The sequence below is a fragment of the Xiphophorus couchianus genome, chromosome 16, assembly GCF_001444195.1.
Source record: "Xiphophorus couchianus chromosome 16, X_couchianus-1.0, whole genome shotgun sequence".
In the NCBI taxonomy this organism is placed as follows: Eukaryota; Metazoa; Chordata; class Actinopteri; order Cyprinodontiformes; family Poeciliidae; genus Xiphophorus; species Xiphophorus couchianus.
Genome location: NC_040243.1, coordinates 18531366 through 18552102, shown reverse-complemented (window position 1 = coordinate 18552102; position 20737 = coordinate 18531366). Strand labels below are relative to the sequence as shown.

General features: G+C 43.8%; 1 protein-coding gene across 1 annotated transcript; it reads left to right on the top strand.

The window, feature by feature from the left end:
• Nucleotides 1–857: 857 nt before the first annotated feature.
• Nucleotides 858–20442, top strand: fscn1a (fascin actin-bundling protein 1a). The gene is made up of 5 exons (XM_028041891.1): nucleotides 858–1934; nucleotides 13580–13736; nucleotides 15409–15530; nucleotides 18425–18592; nucleotides 18682–20442. The coding sequence occupies exons 1-5, from the start codon at nucleotides 1094–1096 to the stop codon at nucleotides 18888–18890; spliced, it is 1497 nt and encodes a 498-aa protein (XP_027897692.1). The 5' UTR covers nucleotides 858–1093; the 3' UTR covers nucleotides 18891–20442.
• The last annotated feature ends 295 nt before the right edge of the window (nucleotides 20443–20737 follow it).

Genomic DNA, 20737 nt, shown 5'->3' with positions numbered 1-20737 from the left:
GTCGACTTAGACTACAGCCACACTCCACACATTTGCAATCTACTCCACTCTACTCCTTTTTCTAACACACTTTTTCCTTCCACTCAACTTTCTCTCAGCACTCTGAATAACCAATTTTTTTTTTCTTTTGTTTTGTTTTTATAGCAGTGGCCTTTTTGTGGAATGTAATAAGTCAATATAATATGAGCTTCACTTTTTGAGCTGAATTATTAAAATAAATTACAATTTTCGCCGATATTTTAATGTGTTCAGATGTGACTGTATGTTAGATTTAAATATCCTGAATATTTTCTGGCAGGGAGACAAATTTAAACGTTCTTCAAAGAAAAAAAAAAAGTAAACTATTTGACTTTGCTTCGCAGTCCTCCCAAGGTCGCAGCTATCCCTGTGGCATTTTTGGACAAGACTTTTTCCTTCCACTCAACTTTCCAAAAGCATTCTCAAACGCGACACTCTGTGAGCAGCCTGCTTCTCTTGTCACCTCTTTTGTTTTATATTTCCGTGACTTTAAATTTTCTGAGGACATGTGCGCAATTCATCTTTATATCAGTTTTATTTATTTATTTACAATTAAATGGCTGAAATACAGTTTTCAGTGATAGTCCAGTTCATTGCCACGGTGTTAAGCTGGCTGAAGGTCTCACCAGAAACCAAGGTCAGAACCTTGGACCGGTTCTGGCATCGACATCATCACCAGAGGAATGAATCCTCAGCCTCCAGCTCATCTGCTTCCAGATTTTATTTTTATTTTTTATGTGTGGATGTTTCGGGGTGGGCGTGGTTTGTGGCGAGGTTGGGGGGCGGGGGGGGGGAGGGGGGAGCTACGTCACTGATGGTTACATAGGCTGCAGCTGTGGCGACGGGCTCGCGCTGCTGAGACAAGCAGAGCACTGAGGACCGGCAGGCGCGCGCTCACACTCACGCTCTCCCCCAAACAAAGAAGCAGCACGCGAGGCGGCAGAGCATCCCACCCTTTCGGCCCACTTGCAGAAGCCTTCCCCCCCGAAACCCCCCACCCTGCTCATCCCTCCAAGGCAAGAACCGGTCCGAACCGAAGGCCCCCCCCCACACACACCCTCACCCGGCCCCGACCATGACGACCAACGGCTCCGCTAACGGAACCAGCGACATGCTGCAGATCCAGTTCGGCCTCATCAACTGCGGGAACAAATACCTCACCGCGGAGACGTTCGGCTTCAAAATTAACGCGTCGGCCACCAGCATGAAGAAGAAGCAGATCTGGACCCTGGAGCAGAGCGGAGACGACTCCAGCGCCAACGTGTTCTTCCTCAAGTCGCATCTGGGCCGGTACATCGCCGCGGACAAGGACGGGAACGTCACCGGAGACAGTGAGGCCGCCGGTCCGGAGTGCCGCTTCGTCATCACCGCCCACGACGACGGCCGCTGGTCCCTGCAGTCCGAGCAGTACGGCCGGTACCTGGGCGGCACCGAGGACCGGATCATCTGCTTCGCGCAGACTGTGTCCGTGGCGGAGAAATGGAGCGTGCACATCGCCATGCACCCGCAGGTGAACATCTTCAGCGTGACGCGCAAGCGCTACGCGCACCTGAGCGACAAGGTGGACGAGATCGCCATCGACCGGGACGTGCCGTGGGGGGTGGACTCCATGATCACGCTGGTGTTCCGCGAGCAGCGGTACCACCTGCAGACCTCCGACAACCGCTTCCTGAGGAACGACGGGGCGCTGGTGGCCACCACGGACAAGACCACGGGCTACACGCTGGAGTTCCGCTCCGGGAAGGTGGCCTTCAGGGACTGCAGCGGCAAGTACCTGGCGCCCTCGGGGCCGTCCGGCACCATGAAGTCCGGCAAGAGCGCGCGGGTGGGAAAGGACGAGCTGTTTGTGCTGGAGCAGAGCCACCCGCAGGTCGTGCTTACCGCCGGGAACGAGAGGAACGTCTCCACCAGGCAAGGTGGGTGTGGTGGTCCATGCAGGCCCGGACCAGGTCTCCCGGGTCGGTGTGTGAGTGAGGGCGTGAGTGTGTTGGCAGAGGAAGTGTTAACGTGATGGAATGTGAGCCTGCATCCCCATCCCAACCCTTCCCCCCCACTCCCATCCATTGCTGCACATCCTAAATGATCCTTACAGGACACGGTCCAGTCACACACACATACACCCCCCCCCCCCCCCCCCCCACACACACACACACAACAGTGGCCTGTGTGTATTTACACCCCAAACAATGGCCTGCTTGGCCTGAACCCGACCTCTCATATGAGTCTTGGTGTGGCAACAAGCACAACAGATGCCAATTGTATTATTTATCGACTAAAACCCTTAAAATGTGTTTGAAATGATCTGATCTGGTTTCACTCTGAAGATGAAAGTGCAGGAACAATGGCAGACAAACAAACTGGGATCACGTTGTTGCCAGTTGTGTTTCTGGTTTTCTTTTGTTCCCATAAGGACGACGGAACATTAGATAAAATGTGCTTTGATAAAATTCAGTCGTACATCCAAAGGTAAACGTAGGTGATCTGCAACAGGATTCTGCTGCTCCCATGACCTTTCTCTCGCTTTAAGCTGCTGGGTGATGAAATGGTGGGAGGTCCTGGTTTTCAGCATTCTGCTTTTCCAGCATTTGGACAGCCAATCATCAAAAGTTTGGTGCATCTCTAGGAAAAAACCCCCCAAAAACCTTGGCATGCTACTTTTATCCATTGGTTAATGAGCTGATCCAAGACCAGATCAGCTCTGGTCACAATCTACATGCTGCAGGTCGTGTTTTGAGACTAACAATGATTGGGCATTCTTAGTCTTTATGCATTTGACTGACCAGTGAGAGGAAAATTGGCTCATTTTGGTCATTTGATGGGTTATCTGGTAATCAAGGCCAGAACCTGTGTTTTGTATCAACATGGTCAAAGTGGATAGTGGTGCAAGTTCAACAAAATGGTATGTTTAGCAAGAACAAGGGTGAACACTAGCTTAATCTGGTTGTTTCCTCTGATTTGACGCCTGATTCAAACTTATTAAGCGCCAATGTTTAAAGTACACGGAGCTGGTGGATGTATTGGACTAAAAATGCTGGGGATTCTCTTGATTTAAGGATTCAGATTACAATATTTGATCTGCTACTCGCAGAAAACAAAGGACTTGAAAGTACTTGTAGCACTCAAGATTAACGATGGATATCATTAATATCCTCAAATTGGACAACAATTGCCTCAACAGCCCAAAGTGGCCTGATGTTTATGGATCTGTTCTAGTGCACAAAAAAACAGTTAACACTTAGGATGTTATGGTCCAAGGAAAATACGGGGAAAAAACTGAAAAACACATGTTTCTTTTTTTTAGACCTACTCAGGTCTAATTTGATGCATCTGGCAGCGCCCACACTCCAGATAACTCTGTCAGGTCTCCAGACCTTTAAATACTTTGGTTCTGCCTTGCTTTCAGATCAGATGTGGTTTTGTGTCTGGGCTGTTTCAGCTGTTTAACTTGGCAGAGATGCTAAATTGCCCGACCCCCCCCACTTTCTTGCTTCCTCTTTCCTTGCTTTTCCCCGCCGCCCCCCATTTTGACATGCGTGCCTCCTTTTTGAACATCTTTTCCATTGTGGCCTCCTCTCCTCCCCCAACTCCTCCCTGCTCCTTCGCACCGGATGGTTGTCTCCATTTGGCATTGTCCCAATCCCTCATGGGGAGTTGTTGATGCCATTTAGAAGCTCTGAAGTTGAATAACCACAACTATTGAGGTGCTTTAATGCATCTAAATCAGTAAAATATAAGATTGGGGCCATGAAATGTTTCATAAAGAATCAGTGGAATAGAAAGGATACAGAGGAATTGCCTGAAAGCAGTTGCTTGTGACTGAATTGTACTGAGTGACAGGAATGTGTGACTGATCTCCAGATCTCAATATGGCATTTGGTCGGAGGAGCTTACTGGGAATGCCATGTGGTTTTAGTGGCTTTGCCCGTTTTCCTTTTTTTTCTGAAACCGTGATGTGATGCATCACTTTTAATTTCCTGTTGCCAAGTCTCAATCACCCTAGGGAGTGGCTGTCTTTCTTTCTTCTTTGTTTACTTCTCTGGTATATTTATCAGCTTTTGTTTCCACCGGCAGCCACAAATCTTTCTGACACGGTTTGCTTTCTCGAGCACAAAATGGAGGCTGGCTGTCGGAGGAAAGGCTTGTACTAAAAGGTTCCCACTCTTCGATCTTCAGGGCTCTGTGGGTGTACGCGGACTCTGTTGCGCAACAAATCTGACTCTGATTGCAGCATGTCACCAAGACCCCATAATCTAAACCTCTCGTCCTCTGAAACGGCATCTCCCTTGGCTACAGAGAGCATTGGTTTCACTTCAAACAGCCCATAGCTCCCTGTTCAACTAAACCTAGAAGTGACATTATAGTACAAAACTGTTGTACTCCCACATTTATAATGGTATAAATCAGTTTGATGAATTAAAGTTGGCTGTGTAAGCTCATTGGTTAAGGTGGGTTGTTAAAAATAAAGATGGATGCCCTCAGGCGGAAACCTTTGGAGAACACATTTCTTAAAGATGTTAGTTTTTAAAAAAAAAAAAAAAATCTTGTTTGGTACAAGGATTGGTACCGCTGCCGATACTTTGCATAAAGATGGAAATTTTTCTTTTTCCATAACTTTTTACAAGGTTGGAGAATCCATTTAACAATTACTCTTTGATTAGTCTCTCTAGAATTTCAAAGTGTCTAAATCATTATTTTAATATATTTTGGCTCATTATCTTGAGAAAACACCTTTTTATTTTTCAAACATCCCAGGTCTTCTACCGTACTTAACAATGGGAATGAATTGCTTTTCCAAACATACCTAGAGCATTTAACATAGCAAAGTTTAACCTTAGTTGTGTCTGACCAAAGCACAAAGCCAAGGTTCTAGTAGAGCTTATCAAGCTCCATGTCTTTAGATTTGACAGAGAAGGGTTGGCATTTGGTAATCATGAAGACTCTGTGCCAGGATGAGGCCACTGTTCAAACACGCTGCCTGCAGTGTTTTAATGCTTCATATATGCATGAAGCTTCTATTGGTCTTGGTGTTTTTAGTCTATTCAGAAAAGTCTTTGACTTAAAAATGTGAATTTTTACTGAGACACTTTGTAGGCTCCCAAGTGCCACAGTTTGAAAAATATGAAGAATAAATAAACACATTTATAATCCCATACCTTATACAGAGGCTGGTTGCAATAGTGACCTTAAACAAAAGGAAAATACGTCCATTAGTGTGGGTTTAAGCATATTGAAGGTATATTCTTTTGCTGTCTTATTGATGTTTGTGCATATTAGGCGATTTTCTTTCAGCAACATTTTAGACAGCTACTAGCTACTTTTCATTTTTTGACTGAAACACTGAAGTGTTGAGTTTGTGAACACATCTGATGATTCCACACATATTTGTGAAAGCAAACTTCATTCACACCTTGTTTTTGGCTAACAAAAACTAGCTCTACATGCAGCTAGCGCTGTCATTTCTGACTCTTTGCTAATTCAAATTTGACATTCCAGGAGACATTTCAAATGTCATTTTTATTTACTTTAGTTTTTGCCTTATTAAATATAAAAAATATACTCTTTGGCTAGGCTAATGTTAGCATGTGGCTTTATTTGCATGGTATGGACAGAAGGATGAATGAAGTCGAAAATGATGTGCTTCCCATTTTTATTTCTGCATGTCTAGTTTTAAAAGATTTTGTTGTCTTATAGAGTAAAGACTTACGGTCTTAAACAATGTCAGCTTTCTATTGGTCGCCTGAAGCCTCCTTCCTTGCGGGTAATTAACAGTCAACCTGTGTAGATTTTTGCTTATTGCAAAACCTGACCTGAGTTCTTACAGAAACTCTGTACTTTTCCCTCTGACAACTGGACGGCTGGGATGAGGATTAATGCTGAGAGGAATTAAACTGGCTCCAGATGTTCAGCAAACACGCCGCAGCTCAGAGTCGAACTCTGCAGCGGCTGTTTGCCTGGCAGACCTGAGCCAAGATGGCGGTCGGACTCCGCTGGCTTTCATTAGCGCTGGGAGGTTTTAGACATGAGGCCAGCTCAAGTGGGTCAATCCAAAATCTGTGTCTGTCCAGTCAAGAGTACAGATTTTACTTTCACTAAGCTTTAGACGAGTAGAGACGGAAAATCCCTACTCGAAAATATCCTTCCATTAGTTGGTTTAGCTTCCCCCTCCCGACAATTACTACTTTAAGTTGGATTGAAGTGTTTGTCCCATAATTTACAGTAACTTAATTTGTTCACGGAATTGTCTTGTGCAACTGAATTGTGAAATAGTCCATTTTAATTGAGACCATTTTCCCCTCCTTTTGGCTTTTTTACAAAAAGTGATGACCTAGTTCCCCCCCATGTTTAATCAAAACCAGCATAGTAGTTCAGATTTGAAGAAACCTAATAGATACTTGATGATAGACTTATAAAATATTAAAATGAAACATTCGGGACCTGTTTTTTTTTTTTTCTTTTTTCTTCAATACATTAGTTGTGTCAAGGATTTGTTTCTGATTAGCAGGCATTTAGTCATTTCACCTGTAGAATAACTTTCTCACAATATGCAAACTCGATATGTACTTAGAAATTTCTTAGGATTTTAATCTCCATATTTATTCTGGACTACTGAAACGGAGCAACGTTGCTTTACCACTTTTCAGCCTTCCTGTTTTCTGAAGTCTTGATCTCTCTCGCTGTCTGGCAGCCCATAGGAGATTTGCCTTTGCATGTCTTAGAAAATTATTATTTTTAAAATGGCTTTTTACATCTGTGGTTCATTTGATTTTTAACTTTTTGTTGCCAACCGGTGAGTATCTCAGGGTTGATCAAGATAATACTAGCTAGTGTTAGTCACCCCCCAAACATGGCTACATTTTGTTAAAAAATGTAGCCAATATGACAATTCTGCTAAACACTAAACCCTATTATTATAGCCTCAGTTTTTCAGCCTGAAGCTATAAATGTAGCCAGAAAGTTCATGTTCATTTCCCAGATGCATTGACTAAAGAGTCAGAATGTGTCACTTACAGAAACTTATCATTTTCTTTTTTCTTTTTTTAATTAGACAAATGTTATGCAGGCGTTACAGCAGTCCCATTGTTTATCGTCCAACTTGAGCTCATGGCTTTCAAAGCCGCCAATAAACAGACTCTATGCTGTTGCCTGTTTCCGGTTCATAACATCCACTTTTCTCATCAGCGGGCACAAATTCCCAGAGACAGTTTAACGACCCTCATGTGGTCCGGGCCACAATTATCAGTCAGTTAGCCTGGAGCTTAGAGGCTCTTACTCGTTCTGCTCCTTACTCTTGGTACCAGAGGCCTAAATGGATGAAAGCCCATCACATCCGGCCGGCTTCTGGTGCGACCACCGACTGTTCTTTTGTAAATATGGGTTATATTTATTTTGATTATGCATTTGGTGTGAATGGGTTACAGTAAAATGCCCTGGGGCATTTGGTCTTGTGGCACCAAGTTTTTGTTTTCCAGCCGCCTCATGTGACTAACCACTAGTTGAACTGTAAAATTGATTTGAAATGAAGAAAGGAGGCCATGGTTCTACTAAATGAAATAAAGCCAGAAAATACTGAAAACATCAAGCAGCTTAAAGATCTTGAATGAGAACATGTACCTTTTCTGTAACTGTAAACCAGCTTATTTATGATGATGGGTGAGATTTTACGGCAAGTTGACATCAGATTCTCTTGATATAACTTTGGCGTGAGTAAAACCATAAATTTACAACAAATGTTTACAAGTTAACCAGTTGCTTTTCTTTTTTTTTTTACAGAAAGCAGTATTTTTTTTTTTTTTTTTACTGTAACTGTTGCAGTGATACTTTTATAGATGTTACTTTCACAGTTTACAGAAAAGGTAAACTGTTACATTACTGTAATGGTAACACATCTTTAAGTATTTGTTACATTTCTGACACCCAGTATTCACAGAGATTTGGGACTACAATCACGAATAGCTGATGAATAGCTGAAATTCAGAAATATTTGAGACTCCACCTCCTAAAAGTAAACAAAAAAAGACTAACGCTGGCTATTTTTGTAGTTCAAACACCAAACATACCTTGTTATGCATTAATAAACACAGCAGAAACAGTTTTTACTCCACCGCAGAAGCTACATCCACTGTCGTCATGATTTACGGTCTTACTGCAGCCAATCAGTGCCAAGGAATAAAAAGGGCGCTCCTGGATTAGCTGAGTTACTAATGCTAGCTAATAGCATGCTACGTAGCAATTAGCCTAGCTATTTTTGCTTCCTGATATGATTCTACAAAAAAAGCAAATAGTTTGGATTTGACGTCCACTGTTATTCATTTTTTATAAATAAAAAATTTAATAAACAGGAGAACTTAGCCATGGTTTTTAATGGATTTTTATTCAAGGCATCTTTTAGCTTTTCAGCTCCATTTTATGGAGAAATAAACAAGCTACTAGGAGCTAGCTGGCTACTGCAGTAGCTAGCATATCAACTGCTTTAAGAGATGCTGTATTAAGTTTGCTAACTGAGGCTTTAAAGTGGTATAGTTTAAAAAGACTACAGCCAAAACATCAAATAACCCTGATATATTTTTAATCATAAAATACCTAAACTCTTTCCTTTGGTTACACTACTGGCTTTTTTTTCTTGTAATCACTAAGACTTTAGGAGCTCTTCAAATAAACAGCTCCATGCGGTGTTTGTGCAGGTTAAAGGCCGCAGACCGAAGCTGTTGCGTCTGGCCCCGAGTCAACCCTGACACCCTTTCTGCATCCTTCGCCTCCTGCTGACAGGAAATGAGACATGAGTCGCACATATTCGACCTTGTCTGCCGCTGCGATAATCTCCGCCGGCAGGGTGAAGGGCGATGATTTGTGTCCGCCAGCTCTCGTCACGAACGAAGAGAAACTGATACACTTGTGCTCTCCCTGTAAAGCCGGGCGTTTTAAGCGAGCGGATATGCGATAATGTGTTTATAGAGACTCCGTATGTTTTTAGTGTTTGATTCTCCGGGTCCGTTTCGGAGCATGCCAAGCCATCTTGGGTTCATCAACCACAGAGGAGCCTTCTCCTCCTCCTCCTCCCTGGCTGTTGCTTTATTATAGGTTGGACTTGTGCTGGGCTCCAGTGTGTCAGCCTGCTGAGGGTGTGTCTCCAATCCAAACCTGAACACACACATCAATTCCTGCAAACGCCCTCGTGCGAGACGCAGTCATATCCCGGCCGCCATTGTTGTGGGACCTTTCTGAGAGCTCTTGTTGGCTGCCTGGCTCCGCGCTCTGTCTGTCCTGATCAGAATAAAGGCTGCTGATCCCGCTGAATGTTTGTGCTCCAGCTGGTCGCCTCCTCAAACAATAGAAGAGACACACACACACACACACACACCGGAGCACAATGGCCCTTGATGCAATCACGTGCGTACGCAGCAGGCCTCTCGTGGAAGCGAGGACGAGGCCAAGATGGAGGGGTTGTTTATGGCTGTACGCTCGTGGTTGAGGATCTTTCTGACCCCGCGGTCGCCACTTTTGATGAAGAAGGACGTTAAGTGTGTGGCTGATCCTCCCCTCACCCTCGCTTATCCCTGCGAGCCTCACAAACTGATCAGCAGAGCTGAATCTGTTCGGTAGCTTCAGGCTTCCTCTCTGTTTTGTCTCCATCAGGCTCATCTGTCCTCTAAAAAATATTTGCTCTGTCCTCCAGGGGTAACGTTTGGAAACGGTTTCAGTTCAAACACTGAACTGTTGTAACATCCTCCTCTGTGTGCTTCCACTGAAATTAGCTTTTACTGAAAATATCCAGGCAAAATAGGAGATGAGACCTTCAAGGGCTTTATTCAAATCATATGTTTGTTCAGTATTAAAGGTTCACCACAGCATGCAAACGCCCTAGTTTGGCATTTCGTGTTTGATTTCCCTCGAGGTCAATGATGCGTTATCAGAATACCAGGCTTTTGCACGACTAGCAAAACTCTTTCAAACTTTAAGCCTGGCCTCTTAATAGTCCAGACTTCTGGTTACAGTTTGGGCTTGCTGACGTTACAAAAACATTTTAAAAAGCTTCTCAGACGGTAGCCATAAAGTAGCGACTGCGAGTTTATACTTAAGGAACAAGAAAAAAAGAGTTTTCTCAGGTTTCAGGTGCCAATTTTTCTTTTCCTTTTCTTGCATAGCTGCACATTTTTGACTGTGCAAAACCATTACAGTCTTGCAGCAAGAGAAGAACTCTGTTACTCGAAGGTTTTCTGCATGCTCCTGCATTACGGTAGTTGCATTTGAATTTGTTTTTGGATTTTGTCAGAGAAAATCAGGGGTTAAACTGAACTCCACTGACTTAATTTGCAACTGTCAATATAATGCATACAACTAGAGCCGCAGCGAACGAGTAACGGATTAATCGTCAGAATAACCAGATTAAAACAAAACACAATGGCACTTTCTTTATATATAAACCTTGTGTATATGTGTGTCTCTCTCTCGACTCGTCCAGCAGATGTGTCATCTCTATAGTAACGAACGGACTCCCGCGCCGGGAGCGATTTCTGCTCAAGTTTGCTGACCGGTCGGCCAACGCGGCGAGGCTTTCACCTTCATCTGGCAGATGAACTCAGATTTCGTCTTCTCATGCGCTACTCTTCCTCCTCCTCCTCCCTGCCATGTGGTTTCCATTACGATCCGCTCCATTCTCTTCCCCAGTTGTCTATGTTTGCGTTTCGTGTGCAGTCGTGCACGCGTGTGTCCCCAGCGCGTTTCTGCAGAAACTGGATCCAACGTTTCGTAAGCTTGTGTGGTTTCAGATTTGGATTTAAAGGGGAGGAAAAGCGGAGGAAGGCGTGGAATAACACCTTCCCCGCTTTAATACTTTCACCGACATGAGCAGAGTCGACGTGAAGAGGCAAAAAACCAAGATGGAGGGATGATGTTAGGGGATGGGGAGTGAGTCATGTGTGAAAAGACACGGACGGTGAAACCATGACTCCGTTCGTCTTTTCTCAAACAGGTCTTTCTTTTCTCGGCACACATTTACACAGCGCCCAGTCACGGCCCATGAGGCCCCTGGCTATACGTCCAGCCACGCCGTGACCTCAGCCTGGACAATGGGCCGCATTGTCCGCGATGAAGTATCTGTGTGTGTTCATCCGGCGGCTCAGTCATATTTGTCCACCACTTTGCTGCTCTTAAAAGCCGGAGCGAGGATGGCGTGATGTTTAATGGCGTCTCTTGTTCTGGGCAGACAGCGGGACTGACGGGCCGACTTTCTAACGTGGTCAAAGCTAGTCGTCGGCTAAGCTAAAGCGTTTGGCCCAGCGGGGGGGATTTGTGTTCTGGACTCTGAGGTATTTCTGGAAAAATTTCCCACTTGTAGGCTTCAGATGATGACGCAAAGTTAAATGGATTTTCCTGGAAACGACAAACTCTCAAATATTCTGTTTGAGTGTTTGTGATAAAAGCGATACTGGAGAACTCTTTCTACTAGACAGGTCGTTTATCGTGATAAAAGTATTACGAATTTGATTTAATGTTTAAGTAAATTCCAATTGATGATGATGAATAAAAAAACCCTCAAAACTGACAGTATTATCAGAAGTTATTTTCACTATTTTCTCCCCTTTGCTCCTCCAGAGCATCAATAAATATCTGTAAATTTGAAAATATGATTAAATGCAGTCACAAAGTGCAGCTCAGTGACGTATGTGAATGTTTTTCCAAGAGTTTGTTTGTGGCACTTTGAAGTTATCCAAAAACAGAATTATTATTATTATTATTATTACTAAACATTAACCAATTCAGATTGACGGTCGTAACCAGATCTTGTGGGACAAGATTTGACTACATTAAATCATTTTGATTAGATAAAGGGACATCTGTCCAGTTGAACATGTCGACGTTCTTCAGCCAATCGTTCTTTAACGTGATGTCCAGAATCAAGTTGGACTCTTATTTTGAAGTAAGAAACAAAGTAGTTCTTGATGTAAGATTCTTTAAAAACTTTGCGTCAGAGTTGGCTCTGGGCGCTGAACTTGTTCGTCTGCCCTGAAGCTTTCTGTTGCCACTAAACGGTGCAACTTTTGGTTGTTTGGGGAATCTGGACCTCTGTAGTTACAAATCTAAGTGACGGATCAAACGGAGGCGCTTTGCTCCACGTCAAATGGGGAATTAGAACCAGCTTGTGTAGACCAGCTTAACTTGGATTGAATTGTTCTGTTTGGACGAACTGATTGGGGAAAATAAAGGAAGGGGTTATTTTATGTGCAAAGCAGTGATACTCTGAATTACAATTCAGCACTACTACAAAAACTACATGCTAAATGGGTTAAATGTTGCAAAGCTTGAAAGTGCATCTGGCTATGTCTGCAATGGATTTGGTTACAATTAGTTTTAATGTAGAATAAAAGTAAACTAAAACTTAGTTGGGTTTTTTTTCTCCAGGGTCATCAAATCCCCAACCAGAAGTGACATTTTCAGTAAAACCTTGTTGTTGAGAAGGAAATGATGCATTTGATTTCTTTCCGGTTGCCTTGGCGTCGCGTCCTCATCGAAGCGTCTATTAGAGTTTACTGATGTTTTGTGACACGTTGTAGTTCCTGATTGTTACCAGGAAGTAACTTTTTAAAATGGATTTGATCAGTTTCTGGATGAGTCGACAGCACGGTGATAATACGTTGGGTTTTTCATTACAATTTAGTTTTTCGTCTAATTCAGTTAATTTAAATTACTTTTTAGAGTGTGTTTGCTGGTTTCTGTTAGCTATGAGTTTAAATATTGTTTCTTTTTTATGGATGTAATTTTGGTGGGGCTTTTTTTTCATACTTTAGATCATTTTTAGGTGCAGAATTCAAAAAGGTCCAAGTATTGTATTGATTATGTATCCATTGATTGGGTCATGAACACTCAACAGAAGATACAATTTAAAAAAAGTATTCAGTTATTATTGAATAATCGACTGACTCTGGTGTTTTCTTCCAATGTTAGCCGTCACTATTTTGCGGACTGACATAAGTGCCGCCGGTGTGGCGTTCTGTAATTTGCCGACAGCTGACGTAAAACCTTATTTCACATCGGATCGATTCATAAATGTGAAAAACGAAGGGTATCACTTCTACCTTCTGTATGTTTCAGTTTTATAAACATAGTTACAGTTTCCCCCATTATACTTTTTTTAATTTCAGTTTCGGCTAAAATGTTTAATTTCAGCTCATTTCTTTAGTTTTAGGGAACTATAACAATCGTGGTCATCGGAAGCCTTTTTCTTTTTTTTTTTTGCTGACATGGTGTTAAAGTTGCCCCTCGGTGTGGAGCGGTCACCTCATTACGGTGCAACCTCTGTCTGCCGCTCGCCGTCCGTCCTGACTGTTGATCCTTTGAAGCCCGTTGAGGTCTGACAGATGTGGCCGTGTGTGCAGCTGTGTGAAATCCCTCTAATCTCAGCCGTCTGATGTTGCTCATTTAGTCCCTCTGATCCTGACCACAGGATGTGTGTGTGTGTGTGTGTGTGTGTCTCACCAGTCAGCCCAGCTGCCCGCCCACTTCATGATGGATTCGTTAACCCCCCCGCCCATAAATCCTATCTGCTTCTTCTCTACCCCTCTAGGCATGGACCTGTCTGCCAATCAGGACGAAGAGAGCGACCAGGAGGTGTTCCAGGTGGAGATCTGCCGCGAGAACAGGAAGTGCGCGTTCCGGACCGCCGCTGGGAAGTACTGGACCCTCACCGCCAACGGAGGCCTGCAGTGCACCGCCTCCAGCAAGTAAGAGTCCATCAGCAGAGCCGCACCTGTCCCCGTCTGTTTGGGAAAGGAAATCTGTCCGGTCGCAGCGGTTGGTGTAACAGGAGCTCTGGGTTCCTACGGGGGGAGGGGACCAATGAGTGGGAGGTTAAGAGTGGGTGACCTCCTGTCCTGGCAGTGGCATGTAGTGGAAGATGAAGTGTGTGTGTGTGTGTGTGGGGTGGGGAGTGTTTTCTTTTGTGTGTAGTAGTTCTTTCCGAGCAGGGAGCTGGCTGTTGACCTCTGACCCCCACCCCCCACCCCCGCCCTCCATCCAGTTTTCCAGAAACGAATCCCAGTGAGGCTCCTGACCCAGGATTAAAGATTCTTCACCCCGAGTTACGTAAAGTGGACCAGTGTCCAACGCGTGAACATCAATCAAAGGTTACTGGAACTCAATTTAGCTCAAATGCTACGGTGGGTCTGGTTGCCGTGCGATCTCGGAGGCAGACATTGTTCTCAAACAGCAGAAAATCGGATTCCCCCTGTTACAAATTAAACTTTACTTGAAGCTTGGAGACGGGACGGGGGTGGAGGGGTCACGGCTCTGAGTCCTCTGCAGGAACTTCCCCACATTCCTGCAACAAATTCCTGAGATTTGGCTCGACTGAGTGCTCAGACCAGACCACAGGAATCTGATCTCTCACCAGACGTGGATAAACAACGCTGAATGCTATTTTTTTACATTTATTTATATACTTATTTATTTACATTCTCTAATATGTAGCAACATTAGATATATATTTTTTTGTCTCAATGTCTCCAAATTCAAAAGATTTAATTGATCTGATTAGTATGTGATGGTAGCAAACTTGTGCGTCTCGCTATAGCAGTAGATTAGCTACGCTACTGTGACATTCATCGACATCAAGGCCGTTTTCACCCGAGAACTGAAAATTAATTCAGCTTAATTGTAATTGTTCTCCCTCTACTTCAGACCGTCCTGGTTTTACTTCACTCAGAGCAGTGCAGCACACAGTAGCCAGCTTTTACTTGGCTGCTGTGTTTACGTGACTGTTTTTCCAAAATAAAGTAAACTAAGCAGCACAAAATCCAAGCTGCTTGACGTCCAGAGTGAAGTCCAGGACGCCACGTTGAGTTTATTTTCCCGGCAGGACTCGGTACCAGCACACGCTGCTAAACGTACCAAAACCTGCTTTTGATGCCTGTGGTGTTGCTCTGCTTGGTTCGGTCAGAAAACTCCTTAAAGGTCGCCGTAGAAGCAACCTGTAACATTTCTCCTCCGTGCCGTGCTACGTCGAGTTTCACTTTATTTATTGAGTAAACTTCTCAATGACATTGAGGTACAAGTAAATATTGTGTTTTCTAATGGCTCTGACTTCTTTAAATCAACTTTAACAGATTGCTCGGTCCTAGCTTGTAGCCAGTTCGGTCAAGGACAAACGCCTGCTTGATTTAAAGAAACCCTGAACTCGGCTCCTTGTTTTTGTACGTGTGAGGGTGTCAACAGTGAGTAATCTGTTTCTTTTTTTTTTTTTTTTCTTAATTTATCGCTCCTGGAAGTCATCCACATTTGCCAAAGGGGAGAAAAGACAGATGAGACCCCAACCGTCGAGGCTCCAAAAATGACAACGTGGCGCGACTCATCCGCTCCTGACGCGCACGCTGAAGCCTTCTGTCTGTTCCTCCGCAGGTCCACTAACTGCTACTTTGACATCGAGTGGCGTGGGAAGCGGCTGACTCTCCGCGCAGCCAACGGGAAGTACGTGGCGGCCAAGAAAAACGGCCAGCTCGCCGCTACCATGGACTCTGCAGGTCGGTGTTGATCTGCTGACAGGAACGACTGGATAACTGATTCACAGCCTGGCGCTGACGCGATGAAGGGTTCAGTGGAGGAGGAGGAGGAGTAATGAAATCATGTCTGGATGCTCCAGTTGTTTTGGTTCTTAAAGGGTTCAGCATTTCTGAGTAAACATGGCTGCTTACTGCATTTTCCAGAGCTGTAGTGTCCCAGTTTTCTGTCTTTAATTATGGATATTGGGAACGGCACTTTGCTGCGTCATTTTTATTCCTGTGCACAAAATACTTCATACTAAAATGTCTGTTTTTGTTTTGCTTTGCACAGAGAGGTGACACCCACTTGTCAAAGTTCCACTTTAAGGTCAAGACGTGGCTCAGAAAAAATACCGAAATGCTAAAAATTTATTTCTCTTCAGTTCCCCCCCCCCCGTGTTGAACAAACGGGATGTTTTGCAGTTATTTTAGCGGATTCCAGTTTCCATTTGGCACCTATAGGAGTTGTATATATATCTTTCACAGGTAGACTTCACATAATCCATAAATGTAAACACTGAAATATAATTTGAAGAGGAAAAATAAAATTAGCTGATGATTAAACGCATGAATGCATTTCTAAAGAGATCTTTATTTTTTTTTTAATTTCTTACTCAAACATGCTTTTCCTTAAGAGTCCAAATAAAACATTAGGATACAACATTTAATTTTTCTAATTAATGAGCAATCATTAATTAGAAGTGGAGACATCGCACTTTTGTGTGAAAGCACAAATTTGGCTACTTTACATGGTCTTTAGCTTCTCATATTGGCGACTTTATCAAAAACGGCCTCAGTGTAGTTCCTGGAGACTGTAAATCATCAGATTCACCTAAAGGTGCCAATATTTCCAAAACCAGCTCAACTGAGGTTAAACTCTCAAATATAAAGTCAAGTTTGACGTCTTGCTCTCTCTCGCTCTGTCACAGCCTGAATAAACTGCAGGCAAAAGTCGGCATAAGTTTGAAGACGGTCTCCTTTTCAAGCCCTTAATTTCTTTGCTTTCAGAAAATGGTTGACTTTGAGTTGGACTCGGTCGGTAACGACATCCACTCAAAAAAAAGTTAAGTTGTTGGCGCCATGACAGGTTGACTGACTGAGGAAAAAGATTGGATTTTTATGTTTCTGACAGATCGGTTACCAATTTGGTTTGATGAAGCTAAATGTTGGTCTATGTGAAATTTTCAGCTAAAAGTTTCCCAATTTCAATGGATGCTGGAAGCTTTTTGTAACCTTCAGAAAACCTTCCAACCTTAAACTGGTCAGAATGCACCGAACGAAAGGTTTCAGCGTTTCGCTCTCACTAGTTTTCTAAACTTGCAGCTTGTTTCACGATCTGGTTGGAGAACAGCTGCTCCGCTCCAAACAGCTGCTCAACACTAAAAATACAACAAAACTCAGCACTTAATTGTCAGGGATTTCAACCATTGCGACCGCTTTTCCTGCTGCAAGCTGTGCAGATCTAAAAAGTCTCAAATTATGGACATCATGTTCCAGCATTTGCCGATCGTACCTTTTTTTTTTTCTTCTTTATTTCCCCCTCCTGATGGTGGTGAAGCAGAAACGAAACGGGCAGATGTGTTTTTGTTTAGTCAGGATATCTAGATGAGTTGTACCAGAACAGTAACTCTGCTGCTAGGGCTGGGGGATCTGAGGAAAATCTAATATCCGGATATATTTTTGCTGTATCACGATACACGATATATATCACGATATTCTTAAATGAGCTCCAAAGTTATTTTAAACTATGCTCCTTGCAGCATGATGTCACCCATGCAAGTTCCTGCCCCCATTTCTCTGCTAGACTTAAATGTAAGCTCATATAAAAAGGGATGCAGTGATTTGCTATGAACTGTCTACACTATGACTAGATAAGGTGAGAATTAAGTTTTAACTAAGAAACAAAAATAGCGAGGGAGAGAGAAGTAGGTCAGTTATGCTTGACTTTGACAAACTTAACATAGATGTGCTGTGGAATAAGGTGTGTTTTTGGTTCATCTTAAAACTAAAAAGGCGACCTACACACACACTGACAGAGCATCAGCAAAGCAGGTGTTTAAATTATCTTACCAACCACCGCTGTGTTAGCTTGGCTAATAGCAGCGGCGGCTAATCTACCACAGCGATCACTTGTTAATAAAAGCACAAAAAAGTCTAAAAGCATAAAACTGTAACAAAGTAAATGTTCTTCTCTGTGTGGGGGTAATCCTGATGCATAAAGTTGCGTTGTTGTCAGTTGCTATGGCAACGAGTCTACGCGTAGCGTAAAGCCGACAGAGAGCGAGGAAAAAAAGGAATGAGTAGTTTTGAGTTATTTTTCCTATTGCATATCACTAAGTTAATCCTACCTACGTCTCCAGGTTTCACTTTAACGGACCAGTTCTACCGGCTATGAACGGCATGTAAAACAATAGTCTGATTAGGCAGTGAAATAGATTTGTGACGCAACCTTTTGTCACAATAGTTTTAAAACCTGTTTCACAAATTACCTCATTTTGTTTGACGTCCTCCATATAAAATCCAAACCACTGCCAGATTATTGATGCAGCGCTGTTTCTCTTCGGAACCAGACTAGTTCATCTGATTCCTCTTCAGTTACCGTCTCATTCACGGCTCGCCTCAAACTCTCGCTGTCGCCATGTTTGTTTTCTCCGAGCAGCGCGATTGGTAGAAAATTTTCAGGTTGGGAGGGGAGAGGGACTAGAATTTGACGGCGAAAGTTTATTATTTGAACGACAATTTATGCTGGATGGTTGCGATATAGCCATGTTCACTATCGTAAATTGAAAATATCACGATACATTGAGTATACTTGATACATCGCCCAGCCCTGTCTGCTGCTGACCGTCTCTGTGTCGCCTGTCCTCCATCTTCAGGAGAGTCCGAGGAGTTCATCATGAAGCTGATCAACCGTCCCATCATCGTCCTGCGTGGCGAACACGGCTTCATCGGCTGCAGGAAGGTGACCGGCACGCTGGACTCCAACCGCTCCTCCTACGACTACTTCACCCTGGAGTTCAGAGACGGCGCTTACAGCCTGCAGGGTGGGCGCGGCTGTCGAGGGCAAATCCGCAAATCCCATCTTGACGTCGCCCCTTTTAACGCGCCTTCTTCTCCGTCGTCTGTCCTGCAGATTCCACCGGAAAGTACTGGATGGTGGGGAACGAGCAGGCGGTCGTGAGCAGCAGCGACACTCCCGTCGACTTCCTGTTCGAGTTCTGCGACTACAACAAGCTGGCCGTCCGCCACGCCGGCGACGGGAAGTACCTCCGCGGCGACCACGCCGGCGTGTTGAAGGCCAACGCCGACGACCTGGAAACCGCCACGCTCTGGGAGTACTGAGTACCAGAGCCCCCTGACCCGTCCACCGCCTAAACACCTACCCGTCCACCCCTGCCCCTCATATTAAACCCCGCCCCCTTTTTGACTATATGTTGACAAACTGCACAGAGATCAGCAAGGATAGAAGACAGGAGCCTCTCCTTTCTCCCTCCCTTGCCTTCCTTCCTTCCTCCGTTTTTCTTCGTTTTGTTTTTTTTTGTCAGCTCTGCCCTCCGGTGCCAACCTGTATCCGTCGCCGTAGTTACCACAGGGTGCTGTGCACTTTTCCTGCTTCGATCCGTCTTTGTCGCGCCACTTCTCGCTCCCTCCGCGTTTCTGCTTGTTGGCGTCTGAACTGGACTGAAGGGTCCAGATTCAGCGTTTGTTTATGAGAGCTTGGCGTTCTTGATGACTGTAATATAACTAGAGTGGATCTGACGATGTAGACAATGTAACTCGACGAGACAAAGCCCCGCCCACCTCCTCTTAGCCCCTCCCCCCACGCTCCTTTCATCTCAAGTGTATGATATTTAGATGTAAGCCCGTGTTGCTCTCTAGCTGTATTATCATCAGTCGGTGACGAGGCAGAAGTCTGAGATCTTAGCAGGTCGTAGGAAGAAACCTAAATCCTCCGGAAGCTGTAGTCGGAGAAACGGTATAAAGGGTTAAAAGCCGACGCAGATCAACACACGTTTCCGTACGTTTGCTGCACTCTTGCACAGTTGGATTCATTTCTTGCTCCAAGTTCAAGGCACAGACATTATCATGGCTAAAAGGGTACAGCGGATAGATGTAGTAAATGTAGTGAAACAGTCAATAGATGCCTAGAAAGCTGCTTTTTTTAATTATTATTTTAGTTTTTTTTTCTCGATTTCCCTCGACCAAACAAACACCTGAGCCTTTACGCAGACCAAACTTTTGATACTGGGTAGACGACAAGCTGTTCAAAACTGGAATCTGGTGCTAGCAACATGTTCCCGTTCAACATCTCGGCTTCACATCGGAGAACCTGTTCACCCAAAATCCGTTTCTCTTTTTCTCTCTCTTGCATCTCGGGTTCCTGCCGTCTCGGTTCGAAACGGACGTTTCATCTCGTAGTTCAGTCGCACGGAATCTCAATGTGCTGATTTTTTTTAAAATTTTATTTTTGTTTTTTTTTAAATCCGCTTAGACGACCAATCACTGCAATCACTCGACGAATCGATGCACGATTGTATCCGGTCCAACGTTTTTCTGATGTTCTGAGTGTTTTCATGAAAGGTTCTGTGGGAAACAAAAACAGAGAAGTTCCTCTCCGAGAAACTTTTGGCAAACTGGATGTTGGGAGGGTAAACATGTGGTAATGACTGTGCCTTACTCTTGAGTTTTGATTTTTTGGCAGTAGGATAATTAATTGATCAAAAAAAAGAAAGAAAAGAAAATGAAAGTCCACACATTTTGCTTTGTAAAACTGGAACTTCCTTTTGTATTATTTTGTACAATTTTTCTGGGATATTGTGGAGTAATCTCTCTCTTGTGCCATTGGTTCACCTGAAATCCAGCAACCAATAAAAACTGGAATTTGGAACGCAAAGTGACTTTTTCTTTTCTTGTCTCAATGTTCAGTCAGTGGCATATGAGCATAATTGTGCTGATACGCACCAAAGCTGTTGATGTTGTGCATATTTGGCCTGCATGCAAACACTTCATGGCAGAGAATCTGACTCTGCACATCCCTTAGAACCCGTCACCATAGTGAGACATGGTGGAGGCAGTAGCATGCTGTGGGAATGTTTTTCTTCCTTAGGGTGGAGCTAAATATAAAATTAAAAAACCCTGGTGAATACTTGACTGGGTAATGGATTATATCAGGGGTCAGTGACCTTTAA